This window comes from Bubalus kerabau, chromosome 1, assembly GCF_029407905.1.
Source record: "Bubalus kerabau isolate K-KA32 ecotype Philippines breed swamp buffalo chromosome 1, PCC_UOA_SB_1v2, whole genome shotgun sequence".
NCBI classification, from domain to species: domain Eukaryota; kingdom Metazoa; phylum Chordata; class Mammalia; order Artiodactyla; family Bovidae; genus Bubalus; species Bubalus kerabau.
In genome coordinates, this window is record NC_073624.1 from 191,564,198 (window position 1) to 191,578,830 (window position 14,633).

At 39.7% G+C, this 14,633-nt stretch overlaps 1 protein-coding gene across 4 annotated transcripts in view; it reads left to right on the plus strand.

Moving 5' to 3' along the window:
* The window catches only part of RAPGEF6 (Rap guanine nucleotide exchange factor 6), a 233,824-nt gene that overhangs the window by 120,551 nt on the left and 98,640 nt on the right, over positions 1 to 14,633 (plus strand). For all 4 annotated transcript variants that reach the window (XM_055548160.1, XM_055548155.1, XM_055548158.1 and 1 more), the window contains exon 7: positions 9,418 to 9,549. In XM_055548160.1, coding sequence (XP_055404135.1) covers positions 9,418 to 9,549 — 132 coding nt within the window. The remainder of the gene's footprint in view (positions 1 to 9,417; positions 9,550 to 14,633) is intronic.

The window sequence follows — 14,633 nt, forward strand, 5'->3', positions numbered from 1 at the left end:
GCATAAAGTAGAGAATAGCGGAGAGTACTAAAATCAGATAAACTTGAATTTGAATTCCAGCTACACAGCTTTCCTGAGTGTGTGATCTAGGGCGAGTTGCTTAATCTAATTGCCTCAGTTCCTCATCAGAAAGGTAGGGATGATAATAATAATGCTTGAGGTTTGGAAAACTCAGCAGTGGCCACAGGACTGGAACAGGTCAGTTTTCATTCCAATCCCAAAGAAAGGCAATGCCATAGAATGCTCAGACTACCTACCACACAATTGCACTCATCTCACACGCTAGTAAAGTAATGCTCAAAATTCTCCAAGCCAGGCTTCAGCAATACGTGAACCGTGAACTTCCTGATGTTCAAGCTGGTTTTAGAAAAGGCAGAGGAACCAGAGATCACATTGCCAACATCCGCTGGATCATGGAAAAAGCAAGAGAGTTCCAGAAAAACATCTATTTCTGCTTTATTGACTATGCCAAAGCCTTTGACTGTGTGGATCACAATAAACTGTGGGAAATTCTGAAAGAGATGGGAATACCAGACCACCTGACCTGCCTCTTGAGAAATGTATGCAGGTCAGGAAGCAACAGTTAGAACTGGACATGGAACAACAGACTGGTTCCAAATAGGAAAAGGAGTACGTCAAGGCTGTATATTGTCACCCTGCTTATTTAACTTCTATGCAGAGTACATCATGAGAAACGCTGGACTGGAAGAAGCACAAGCTGGAATCAAGATTAACCAGAGAAATATCAATAACCTCAGATATGCAGATGACACCACCCTTATGGCAGAAAGTGAAGAGGAACTCTAAAGCCTCTTGATGAAAGTGAAAGTGGAGAGTGAAAAAGTTGGCTTAAAGCTCAACATTCAGAAAACAAAGATCATGGCATCCGGTCCCATCACTTCATGGGAAATAGATGGGCAAACAGTGGAAACAGTGTCAGACTTTATTTTTTTGGGCTCCAAAATCACTGCAGATGGTGACTGCAGCCCTGAAATTAAAAGACGCTTACTCCTTGGAAGGAAAGTTATGACCAACCTAGATAGCATATTCAAAAGCAGAGACATTACTTTGCCAACAAAGGTTCATCTAGTCAAGGCTATGGTTTTTCCTGTGGTCGTGTATGGATGTGAGAGTTGGACTGTGAAGAAGGCTGAGCACCGAAGAATTGATGCTTTTGAACTGTGGTGTTGGAGAAGACTCTTGAGAGTGCCTTGGACTGCAAGGAGATCCAACCAGTCCATTCTGAAGGAGATCAGCCCTGGGATTTCTTTGGAAGGAATGATGCTAAAGCTCAAACTCCAGTACTTTGGCCACCTGATGCAAGGAGCTGACTCATTGGAAAAGACCCTGATGCTGGGAAAGATTGAGGGCAAGAGGAGAAGGGGACGACAGAGGATGAGATGGCTGGATGGCATCACTGACTCGATGGACTTGAGTCTCAGTGAACTCCGGGAGGTGGTGATGGACAGAGAGGCCTGGCGTGCTGCGATTCATGGGGTCACAAGGAGTCGGACACGACTGAGCGACTGAACTGAACTGAAGGATGACAGTTACTCAGTACATTATAAGCATCGTTACCAAGGTAGTTTGTAGAGATGCTCTTGTGGCTTTGGTTCACTGTGTTACTTTTATGGATGACCTCCTCCTTGATCTTACCTCTGTAGGAATCTTGGAATATAGAATTCTGTCTTCCTTATCCCAAAACCCAACCAGTCATTTGTCATTTTAAAAATATTAGTATGTTCAGTCTTTGCCGTTCTATTTCATGACTAGATGAGATTTTTTTCTTTGTATCTAAACAGTAGAAACTAAGTAGAGGATGATCTTTGAGCTTAAATATACTCCTATCTTCTGTATTACTGAAAACAATTATTGGCAGCTCTTTGTTTTTCTGCTTCTTTTTTTAGTTCTCATCATTAATAACTTGTGGCTTATCCTACAAGTTTTGATATATGGCATTTTAATATTTATTCTGTTTAAGTATTTTCTGATTTCTGATGTGACTTTGTTACCTATGGGTTATTTCAGTATTCACTTCAGTCACTCAGTCATGTCTGACTCTTTGCAACCCTATGGACTGCAGCACGCCAGGCCTCCCTGTCCATCACCAACTCCCAGAGTTTACTCAAACTCATGTCCATTGAGTCGGTGATGCCCTTCCAACCGTCTCATCCTCTGTCATCCCCTTCTCCTCCCGCCTTCAATCTTTGGTAGCATCAGGGTCTTTTCACATGAGTCAGTTTTTCACATTAGGTGGCCAAAGTATTGGAGTTTCAGCTTCAAAATCAGTCCTTCCTGTGAATATTTGGCATTGATTGCCTTCAGGATGGACTGGTTGGATCGCCTTGCAGTCCAAGGGACTCTCAAGAGTCTTCTCCAACACCACAGTTCAAAAGCATCAGTTCCTCGGCACTCAGCTTTCTTCATAGTCCAACTCTCACATCCATGAGATGTGGAAAAATCATAGCTTTGCCTAGACATGGACCTTTGTTCGCAAAGTAATGTCTCTGCTTTTTATTATGCTGTCTCGGTTGGTCATAACTTTTCTTCCAAGGAGTAGGCATCTTTTAATTTCATGGCTGCAGTCACCATCTGCAGTGATTTTGTTTGTAGCCCCCAAAAATAAAGTTTGTCACTATTTCCGCATCTATTTGCCATAAAGTGATGGGATCAGATGCCATAATCTTAGTTTTCTGAATGTTGAACTTTAAGCCAACTTTTTTACTCTCCTCTTTCACATTCATCAAGAGGCTCTTTAGTTATTGTTCGCTTTCTGCCATAGGGGTGGTGTCATCTGTATATCTGAGGTTACTGATATTTCCCCCGGCAATCTTGATTCCAGCTTGTGCTTCTTCCAGTCCAGTGTTTCTCATGATGTACTGTGCATAGAAGTTAAATAAGCAGGGTGACAATATACAGCCTTGACATACTCCTTTCCCAATTTGGAACCATTCTTTTGTTCCATGTCCAGTTCTAACTGTTGCTTCCTGACCTGCATACAGATTTCTCAAGAGGCAGGTCAGGTGGTCTGGTATTCCCATCTCTTTAAGAATTGTCCACAGTTTGTTGTGATTCACATAATCAAAGATGGGCTATTTAGAGGTTTGTTTTATACTTTTCCCAGTGCATAATAATTTTCTAGTTATCATTTTATTATTTTGCCTTACTTGCTCTGTAATCATGGAATAGTCTCTCTGTAATTTTAACCTTTTGAATTATGTTGGGGCCTGCCTTATTGTTAATTTTTATGAATGTTTATGTATGAATCCTGAAAGAAAATATGTAGTTTTTGATTGCAGCATTTTATGTATATACACTTTAAGTTTGTGTATTATGTTCATATCTTCTGTATCTTTACTTGTTTTTTTATTCATTTATTCTGTTACTGAGAGATCTGTGGTAAAGTTTTTATGGCATAATTGTAGATTCATGTAGTTCTCCTTTTATTGTTATCATTATTTTACCTAATACAGTTTGAGGCTATATTACTCACTAGGTGCATATCTATTTAGTGTCAAACTTTTTATCATTATGAAATGTCCTCTTTTGTTTCTGTTAATGCTTTTGCCTCCAAGTCTTCTTTATCTGACATTAATAAAACCACATAAACTTTCTTTTGGTTTGTGTTACTGTTTCATATAATCAATATTCTTGTTGATTTACCCGCACATTTCCAATTTTCATTGGTTTTCCTTCTTTCCTTCATCTAGAAGTTTTCATTTAGAATCATTTTCTGTCTCCTAGTGGATTTTCTTCACTGTAGGTATACTGTGGGAGTATTTCTCTTCATTTTTGTTTCTGTGAAAATTACTATCTTGTTCATCTTGAGAACTGTTTTTACTGGGTGTAGAATTCTAGCTCTTGAAGATAACACTGCATTGCCTGGCTTCCAAGTTGTTGAGTAGTCAGCTGTCAGTTTAATTTTGTTCTTGTCAAAGTAATCTCTTTTTTTTGTAGACTACTTTTAAGACTTCTCTGACTGCCCGCCTCCCCGACACTTTTACCCTGGTGTATATAAGTATGGTTAGGCTTTTATGTATGTTACTGGAAATTTTTAAAGCTACTTGATCCATGACTTTATATCTTTTGTTAACTTTGCAAATTGCTCAGCCATCATTTCTATGCATTAAGTATTCTTCTCTTTCTGTGACTCTGCTTATTCTGATGCTACTTTCTCACTGTATCTCCTGTGGCTCTTGCCCCTTCTTTCCTAACTTTATTCTTTTTACTCTTCATGTCTCTTAATGGACATTTTTTGAGACCAATTTTTATTTTCTTTTTTTTCTTAGCTCTGTCAGGTTTGTTACTGAATCTATCTGTTGACTTTTAAAATTTACATAATTGTATTTCTGAATTCTAGAACTTTCATTCTTTGTTAGTTTTTCTTTCTTTGCTAAAGTTCTTAGACCTATGTTTCTTTATGTATGTCCCGATTGCTAAACTGGGCCAGATATTGCCAGTGAGCTGTTAATTACTTTTGAGCTAAGAATGACTTTTACATTTTTGTTTAGTTTTATGTTTTTAAAGGACAGTGCCCACCTAAATTAATTAATTAATGGCTCTGCTAGTTCTTCACTGCTGTGTACCGGATTTCTGTAGTTGCTCTGAATGGGGTCTGCTCTTCGTTGCAGTACGGTGGCTTCTCAGATTGCGGAGCATGGGTTCTAGGCACACAGGCCCAATAGTCGGAGCAGACATGCTCAGCAGTTACTGTGCATGGGCTCAGTAGTCGTGGCCCATGGGCTTAACTGCCTCTCAGCATGTGGGAATCTTCCCAGACCAGGGATTGAACCTATGTCTGCTGCACGAGCAGGCAGACTCCTGAACACTGACCATTGGGGAAGCCCAGTTTTTACGTTCCTAAAGGTGGTTTATGAAACTTTCTTGGTGGTCCAGTGATTAAGACTCCTCTCTTCCAATTCAGGGGTCACAAGTGCAATTCCTGGTCAGGGAACTAAGATCCCACATGCTGCATGGCATAGCCAAGTTTAAAAAAAAAAAAAAAGATTGTTTAAAATAAATATGTTGCCCCACTGGCTGCTTTGAAAAGCCATCTTTGCATTGTTCCCTCGTCTGATTTCCCATGTGCTTCAGCCACCTCTGCCTTGGCCTCCAGCAGCTTTCTGGAGAGCCTCCTCGGACTCTCGCTTTCTTTCCTCTTAAACCGCTGCACAGGATCACTGGCCTGCCCCATCATGTCAGCCGTGGCTGTGGACAGCAGCTTCAGCGTAACACCTTTTCAAAGGAAAAGAGGGGAGTTGTGGAGGAGGCAGAGAATGGGGGAGAGGCACCTGCTAATGAGCAAAGTCGGGAGCAGGAGGTTGACAAAGAGGTAAATGAAAAAGAGAAAGAAGATGTGGAGGGGAGAGCAGGAGGAGGAAGGTGACAGTGAGGAAGGGGAGGAGATGAAGATGAGGAGGCTGAAGCAGCTACGGTCAAAGGGGCAGCTGAAGATGAGGAGCAGGATAGTGTTGACACCAAGACCAATGAGGATGACTAGACAGCAAAAAATAAAGGAAAAGTTAAACTTACCCATGGGACTTCCCTCGTGGTCCAGTGGTTAAGACTCCCCATTCCAACGCAGAGGGTATGGGTTCAATCCCTGGTTGGGGGGCTAAGATCCCACATGCCTCAGGGTAGAAACCTGGAACATAAACAACAGAAGTGAGGTTGTAACAAATGCAATTAAAAAAAAACAACAACAACAAAAAACAACGTTTAAAATGGTCCACATCAAAAAAAAAAAAGTTTAAAGAAACAAAAAGGCCGCCATGACCTACCTGTTCACCCTCCACTTCCCGTCTCAGTCTAAACATGGTCATTTTCCAGTAGCGTCCTGCTGGCCTGCCCTCCCGCCATGCAAGCGCCACCTGCAGGGGACACACATTTTCTCCCACCCGGCCAAAGCCATAACATGAATTTGCAGCAGGGAAGGAAAAAAGAACCCAATTTCCGAACCCAATTTCCAAGGCCCTGCTTTTCTTCTTAAAGTACTTTTTAAAGGAAAATTTGTGATTTTATTTACATTTTATGTTTTTGTACATGTTGTTAGGAGTGAGTCAATTTTAATGACCCCGGATGACCAAACCAGCCTTAGGAGCAGTCTCTGTCCTACCTCTGACTTTACTTGTGGTGCGATCATGTTCATTATGATCTCAGAGGAGAAAAAAATCTTGTGAAAAAAAGCAAAAACAGCAACAACAAAACAATCTTATTCTGAGCGTTTTGTGTATGTACTTAGCTGTACAATATGTAGTTGGTTTGTCTGAGATGGCTAGAAAGGCCAAAGATAAAAGGGGTTTTTTGGGGGTTTTTTTTGGTCTCTGAAGTTGCTTCCTATTTTTTTGGCCTGTTTGATGTGTGTATGAAACAATGTTGTCCAACAGTAAATGGGAATTTTATTTTGCTGAGTTGTTCTTTTTTAAAAAAAATGTCAGAGGAAGTAATGCCACAGAGATGTGTAGCCTACAAAAACCTAAAATGTATACTCTTAAGTCCTCTAAAGACAATGTTTGCCAACCCCTGGTGAAGGTGAAAGTGAAGTCGCTCAGTCATGTTCTACTCTTTGCGACCCCCCAAGAACAGTAGCCTATGAGGCTCCTCCATCCATGGAATTTCCCAGGCAAGAGTACTGGAAAACTGCCTGGGTTTGCCATTTCCATCTCCAGGGCATCTTCCTGACCCATGGATCGAACCCAGGTCTCCCGCATTGCAAGCAGATGCTTTTACCGTCTACCCCTGGTATATGTTATTAAATACAGTTGTTTTAGAATCTGTATCTGATAACTCCATTATTTGAAAGTTTTTTCTTCACGAGTTTCTAGATTTTATTACTTCTCTTAGTTTGCATGAATGCCATCTTGTCTCCTAATGTGCCTGGTTTTATTTGAGCAATGGCTATTATGTGTCTTTTTTTTTTTTTTTTTTTTTTTAAGTAATCTGAGGCCTGTTGTTTAGTTGTTAAGTTGTGTCCTACTCTTTTGCAACTCCATGGTCTGTAACCCACCAGGCTCCTCTGTCCATAGGATTTTCTAGACAATACTGGAGTGGGTTGCCTTTTCCTTCTCTAGGGGATCTCCCAACCCAGGGATGAAACCAGTTCCTCCTTCATTGGAGGAGCTGAGCCACCAGGCAGTCCTGTTATCTTGATGCCCAGGATGATTTTTTCCCTATGGTGAAGTTTTGTGTTTGCTTTCAGTAGCTAACTGGAAGCACTATTAATCCTATGTAACTTTAATCCAAAATCAGGGATTGCGATGATTTAAAATTGAGCATCAGTTTACTTTTGGATCACACTTATTTTGTTGTTGCTGTACGATCACTAGTCATGTCCAACTCTTTGCGATCCCATGGACTAAAGTACACCAGGCTTCCCTGTCCTTCACTATCTCCTGTAACTTGCTCAGACTCATGTTCATTGAATTGGTGGTGCTATCTAACCATCTCATTCTTTGCTGCCCCCTTCTCTTGCCCTCAGTCTTTCCCAGCATTGGGGAAATTTTTTTCAGCCGACTCCTTTTCCAGTGAGTCAGCCCTTCACATCAGGTGGCAAAAGGATTGGAGCTTCAGTTTCAGCATCAGTCCTTCTAATGAATATTCAGGGTTGATTGCCTTTGAGGTTGACTGGTTTGATCTCCTTGCAGTTCAAGAGACTCTAAAGAATCTCCTCCAGCACTAGAGTTTGAAAGCATCATTTCTTCGGCATGCAGCCTTCTTTATGGTCCGACTCTCATATCCATACATGACTACTGGGAAAACCATAGCTTTGAGAATGGACCTTTGTCAGCAAAGAGATGTCTACTTTTTAATATGCTGTCTGTGTTTGTCATAGCTTTTCTTCCAAGGAGCAAACAAATGTCTTTTAATTTTGTGATTGTAGTCATGAACAGCAGGGAGCCCTAGAAAATAACACCCAATAAAAAAAAGTTATTTTTTCCCCCATCCATTTGCCATGAAGTGATGGAACCAGATGCCATAATCTTAGTTTTTTGAATGTTTAGTTTTAAGCCAACTTTTTCATTCTCCTCTTTAACCCTCATCAGGAGGCTCTTTAATTCCTCTTCGCTTTCTGCCATAAGAGTTATGTCATCTGCATATCTGAGATTGATGATATTTCTCCTAGCAATCTTGATTCCAGATAGGGTGTAACATACTTTCCGAGTGGTGCAGTGGTAGAGAATCTGCCTGCCAGAGCAGGAGACTCAGGTTTGATCCCTGGTTCTGGAAGACCCCCTGGAGAAGGAAATGACAACCCACCCCAATATTCTGGGAAATCCCATGGACAATGAATCCTGGCCAGCTACAGTCTATGGGGTCGCAAAAGAGTTGGACACAACTTAGTGACTAAACAACAGCAACAAATACTGCCTGGGGTCCAAATCCAAAGCATTACAGGATTCATCTGCATCACGTGTCCCAGCAGGGGATGTTAGTGATGCAGTTTTTCTTTGTGTAATTTTTAGTATTTGACCATAGGTTTGGACATTTTCTTCTTTAGAGTATATTTAGCTTCCACTATCATTCACGTGTTTTCTTTAACATTTTTGTAAATAAAGCAGTGAGAAACCTTGCTCTGAAATGTAGATTTCTCTCAATGGTCCTGAATAGCAAGTTGCAGAGAAATTATTTGGAAAATATGTCATCAAATTGCAATGTAAAACTCTCACTGCTTTGGAGCACAGTGGTTTGTATCTTGTCTGAACTCAAAATAAATATAGCATTTATTTTGTAAAATTTTTTAAAGTTTTATGGTGTGAATTATATTGTACAACTTTCATCCCTGATAAAAGCATAATCATATGAAAGATGAGATGGAGGAAACATTGATTTCTTTGTCTCCGTAGCCATATACCTAGCACAGACATTCATTACATCATTATGATTACTAACAAAATTTTTTAGGGTCCAACTATAAGCTAATACAATATTAAATGAAAAAAAGGCTTACTAAAATTTTGGAATATTGAATGCTTGCTTTTCTGAAGTCTTGATGCTAGATGCTGTACTTTAATCCAAGATATTGCTGTTTTATTCTGGTATTCCAACCGTTTTGTATTAGGGATGTGTGTGTTTATGGGTGGGGAGGGGATAGTATTCCTATACTTTAAGTAGCAACAGCCAGTTATTTTTATTTGAGGAAAAGGAAAGGGCAGTTTTTCCCTCTTTAATACCCTTACTTATGGTAATCTCTTTTGAAAACTGATCAGTGAGCTTCCACTGTAGGCTTGCTTAATGAATACTAATTTGGTTCTTACCATTTTTTGAGATTTTTCTAAGAATGGAGAATTTAGATTAGAAATTAGATTGAAGAGAAATGTACATATAATTTTGTTGCAAAAGTTACACCATGTGTCAAGAACTCTTTAATGCTAATGTTTGATATTTAGAATATCTTAGACTATTTTTCTTCTTCTTCAGCTTCCAGCCGATCTTACCAAGATGCACATCGCAGACAACCCTCACCCACAGGTGACTCATGTGTCTTCTAGTCAGTCTGGTTGTAGCATCGCCAGTGACTCTGGAAGCAGCAGTTTATCTGATATCTATCAGGTAATACTTTAGGAGTTTGTATGCTATGCTTATGTTTTTTTAATTCTGCCAAGTACCTTGTGCTTATGGCTTAGGTGTTCATATATCTTTTAATTAGGTTATGAAGTTCAGACATAAAGTCTTTGAGAAAATGTGCTTTATTTACATTTCAGATTTACAAGCCTAATGAAAGAGGTGATCTGTCTTTTGAGAGTGATGAAATATGGTCCAACAGTATGTGAATATAGTGTTCTTAATTTCTTCTACCCAGATGAATCTATATTAATATATATTAGCTTTCATTAGAAAATGGTTCTTGAGACAACTGAACTTATAAAAAGACTGATTTTTATGATAGTTGATTATTTAAGTCTCCATAAGTAAAGTCATGAAGAAAATTAGAGTTGCCTTTGTATTGTAAAGACTGTTAAATTTGGTAGTAGCCACATTTTAAAATTAAAAGGAAACAAGTAAAATTGATTTGCATAATATATATTTTTAGCATAGTGTATTTGGATATTATTATTTCAACATGTAATCAGTTTTTAAGAATTATGAATGCGGTACTTTATTTTTTCTAACTAAGTCTTCAAAAGGCAAAGAATATTGACATACAGTATGTCTCAATCCAGATAAGGCATGTTTCAAGCACCACATGTGACTAGTGGTTACCATATAGTACTGATCTTTTGAAATACAACCATTGCTATCTAAGGAAAACATTTTATTTCAGACTGTGGTTCTGTTCAATTACATGGATTTAGCTGTTTTTTTGAAAATTTACATTCCTCTGTAAGGGAAGTTTTTAGGCAGGTGCAAAATGGAAAAAAGCCTCTGTGTTTGATTCATGTGAGGTTTTTCTCTGCAAAGATTATTGTTGTGATCTTGCCATCTACATCCCATTGTTTGGCCCTTTATTAGTAAAACAAGGAATTCTCCCTCTTCATCATTTTATTATAGATAGAACAGGGAATTTTTTAAGTTATGTTAAAGACTGTGTGGTGGTTCAGGGACCACTTACTGTGTTCATGGAGTTGTTGGGCTTCGTGCATTTCCCACCTTCTCCCCAAAAGACATATCTTGTGGATTAAGTTAGAATTGTTGCATACCTAAAAGTCAGAGTAGAGTTGTGCTTCTCTGGACTCTGTTTTTTCTAGAGAAGGAACCCTAAGGAAGATTGACCCTGAGTTAATGAAGTTAAGGGATGTGGTTGTAGATTTTTCTCAAGATTAGTGAGAATGTCTGGACCTTGCAAAAAGAGGCCATAAAGCAAAGATGCAGTGTTGATGATACCTGATCTCACTAGTATATCCATCTCTGACCAGATGTGATCCCCTTTTTGGAGCAAGGAGCAGAGCCCTCGATGGTAATGACAAAAGGATAGTGTACCAAATTGAAGTTCAAGGTCACTTGGAAAGGCCAGTTCTTTACCCTGAACTATTAATAAAAGATGGGCTGTACACAATGGGATTCTCTATCTTTGGCAAGATTTTGGAGGAGCCTCTGAAGAATTGTGCTTACATTAGCATCTATAGGATGTTCACCTCCAGAATGGCCCACCTGAGGCTCGGGTAGAGCCTGTTTGCTGGTGTGGTTGGAGTCTTCTCCTGTAGGACCCTGACCATGAGTATGGCTACCCTGCTTCAACCTTTTGTATGGTTTCCTTCCTCAGTAGTACTTGCCACAGTTCATTCTGCCTTTAAAGTGATTCATTTTAACATAGCATAAAATGTGGACAGATACCTTTGCCAGCTTTCCTGCACAGCAAAGAAGTCCCTTTGTTACAAAATGAAGAAGATACTATTTCATGTCCCCAGAAACCTGAAAGTTAGCATTGGCCTCATCCCCTGATCATCATAATCCACCATTAAGTCATATCACTTCTACTTCTTGCATCAGTGTGTTTGTATATATGATTGATGCCGCGATGTAATTTACAAATAACAAAATTTACCCTCTGTAGTATAGCCCACATGAAGACATACAATATTTCTATCACCTGAAAAAGTATTTTGTATTCTCCTTTCTAGTCAGTTCCTTCTCCTACTCCCTCAGCCCTGGCAGCCATCAATCTGTATTCTGCCCTTTTAGTTTAACATTTTCTAGAAGGTCACATAAATGAAAACATAGGTAAAAGATGGTACTGGAAACATAGAAAGTAACCAATAAGATAAAATAAGTTTTAATAATTTAGGGAGAGTAAACAGATGAGCCAAAATAATGAAAGTCAAGAACTAAACCAGAAATTCAGAAATTTTAAAGAAGAAAACTATTACATTACTAAAGTAAGATATGCAAAAATGTAAGATAAACTCTTTGAAGTGTAGCCAAAGAAGGTAAGCACAGAATAGTAGCCAAAGGATAGAAACAGTGTAAAGGTTAAAACTAAACAAATGTACAAAAATAAAAACAGAAGGAAAAGAAATCAGAATCTTAAGTATATACATATTTGTCTTATATACATGGAATGTAAATATGAATTCAAGAGATGTGTTACCATATGGCACCTGTTTTCTGCTGATGGTAGGTTTGTGGATAGTTTTTAATATGTTTCTTCAGCTTTTCTTGTATTTTTCTCAATGGACTTTATTATTTCTACATTTAAAAATTTTTAAGGAGGGCATAGAGTATATAGTTAAAAATAAAAGTTGAATAAAATTGTAGAAGGAGATTAGAGGGATTATAGTTGCTTTTCAGTCACTAAGTCATGTCCAACTCTTTGCAACCCCATGGACTGCAGCACACCAGGCTTCCCTGTCCTTCACTCTCTGCTGGAGTTTTTCAGATTCATGTTCATTGAGTTGGTGATGATATCTAACCATCTCATCCTCTGCCACCCTCTTCCCCTTTTGCTTTCAGTCTTTCCCAGCATCAGGGTCTTTTCCAGCGAGTCAGCTCTTCGCATCAGGTGGCCGAAGAATTGGAGCTTTAGCATCAATTCTTTCAGTGAATATTCAGGGTTGCTTTCCTTTAGGATTGACTGGTTTGATCTCCTTGCAGTCCAAGGGACTCTAAGAGTCTTTTCCATCACCACAGTTCGAAAGCATCAGTTCTTTGGTGCTTACCCTTCTTAGCCTTCTTTTTGATCTAATCCTCATATCTGGATATGGCTACTGGAAAAACCATAGCTTTGACTAGATGGACCTTTGTTAACAAAGTGGTATTTTTGCTTTAATGTGCTGTTTAGGTTTGTCATAGCTTTCTTTCCAAAGAGCAAGCATCTTTTAATTTCGTGGCTACAGTCATCATCTGCAGTGATTTTTGGAGCCCAAGAAAAGAAAGTCTGCCACTGTTTCCATTGTTTCCCCATCTATTTGCTGTGATGTGATGGGACTGGATGCCATATTAGTTTTTGAAAGTGGAGTTTTAAGACAGTGTTTTCACTCTCCTCTTTCATTCTCATCAAGAGGCTCTTTAGCTCCTTTTCACTTTCTGCCATTAGAATGGTGTCATCTGCATATCTGAGGTGGTTGATATTTTTCCCAGCAATCTTGATTTCAGCTTGTGATATCTAGCCCAGAATTTTGCATGATATGCTTGGCCAGCATCATGTGAAGTAGTTTTCCTGGTTATCCAAATTTCAGCATTTGAGAGATTTTAAAAGTGAGTTCCTCTATCAGTCATGGCTTGTAACAGTCTAAGCAGAGCCTTACAAAATGTGCAGGTACATTTACCCCTTGCACAAAATAGGTTTGAACTGCATGTGTCCACTTATAAATGGATTTTTTTTCTTTCAGTAAATAGATGCTACATGTACTGAACCACAGATACAGAGGACGGAGTGTAAAGTTATACGTAGATTTTCACATTAGGGTGGAGGGGGTTGGTGCTACTAATACCAATCTTGTTTCAAGAGTCAACTGTATTTTTAATTTGGAGGAATGGGGAAAAGAGAAGAGATACATCCTAAGAACAGTTCTTAACAGGAACATCATTTACACCATTTTCTATGACCTAATGTGTGAATAGATGGGGAAACAGTGGAAACAGTGTCAGACTTTATTTTGGGGAGCTCCAAAATCTCTGCAGATAGTGATTGCAGCCATGAAATTAAAAGACACTCCTTGGAAGGAAAGTTATGACCAACCAAGATAGCATATTAAAAAGTGGAGACATTACTTTGCCAACAAAGGTCCATCTAGTCAAGGCTGTGGTTTTTCCAGTGGTCATGTGAGAGTTGGACTGTGAAGAAAGCTGAGTGCCGAAGAATTGATGCTTTTGAACCGTGGTGTTGGAGGACTCTTGAGAGTCCCTTGGACTGCAAGGAGATCCAACCAGTCCATCCTAAAGGAGATCAGTCCGGGGTGTTCATTGGAGGGACTGATGCTGAAGCTGAAACCCCAATACTTTGGCCACCTCATGCGAAGGGTTGACTCATTGGAAAAGACTCTGATGCTGGGAGGGATTGGGGACAGGAGGAGAAGGGGACGACAGAGGATGAGATGGCTGGATGGCATCACTGACTCGATGGACATGAGTCTGAGTGAACTCCGGGAGTTGGTGATGGACAGGGAGGCCTGGCGTGCTGCGATTCATGGGGTCACAGAGAAGTCAGACACGACTGAGCAACTGAACTGAGATTCTAGTCCATGACAAATACATATGCTATTCCCCGAATGAGTTTATCTTTACCTACTCCTACTTTCGTAATTTTGTTCTTCTTGCAGCTCCACCTAGATGACATTTTTGTATTGCCTCTCACATGTTGGAACCCACAGCAGTTTTTCTGTGGGTCTTATCACTTTTTTCACTCTGCTTTTTTGTGTTGTGCTGCTGTTGTTGATGTTGTTCATTCGCTAAGTTGAGTCTGATTCTTCGCAACCCCAGGGACTGCAGCACACCAAGCTTCCCTGGCATCCATCACCATCTCCTGGGGTTTGCTCAGTCTCATGTCCATTGAGTTGGTGATGCCATACAACCATCTCATCCTCTGTCATCCCCTTCTCCTCCTGCCTTCAGTTCTTTTCCAGCATCAGGGTCTTTTCCAATGAGTTAGCTCTTTAGCACAGGTGGTCGGAGTATTGGAACTTCAGCATCAGTCCTTCCAGTGCTTATTCAGGGTTGATTTCTTTTAGAATTGACTGGTTTACTCTCCTTGCAGTCCA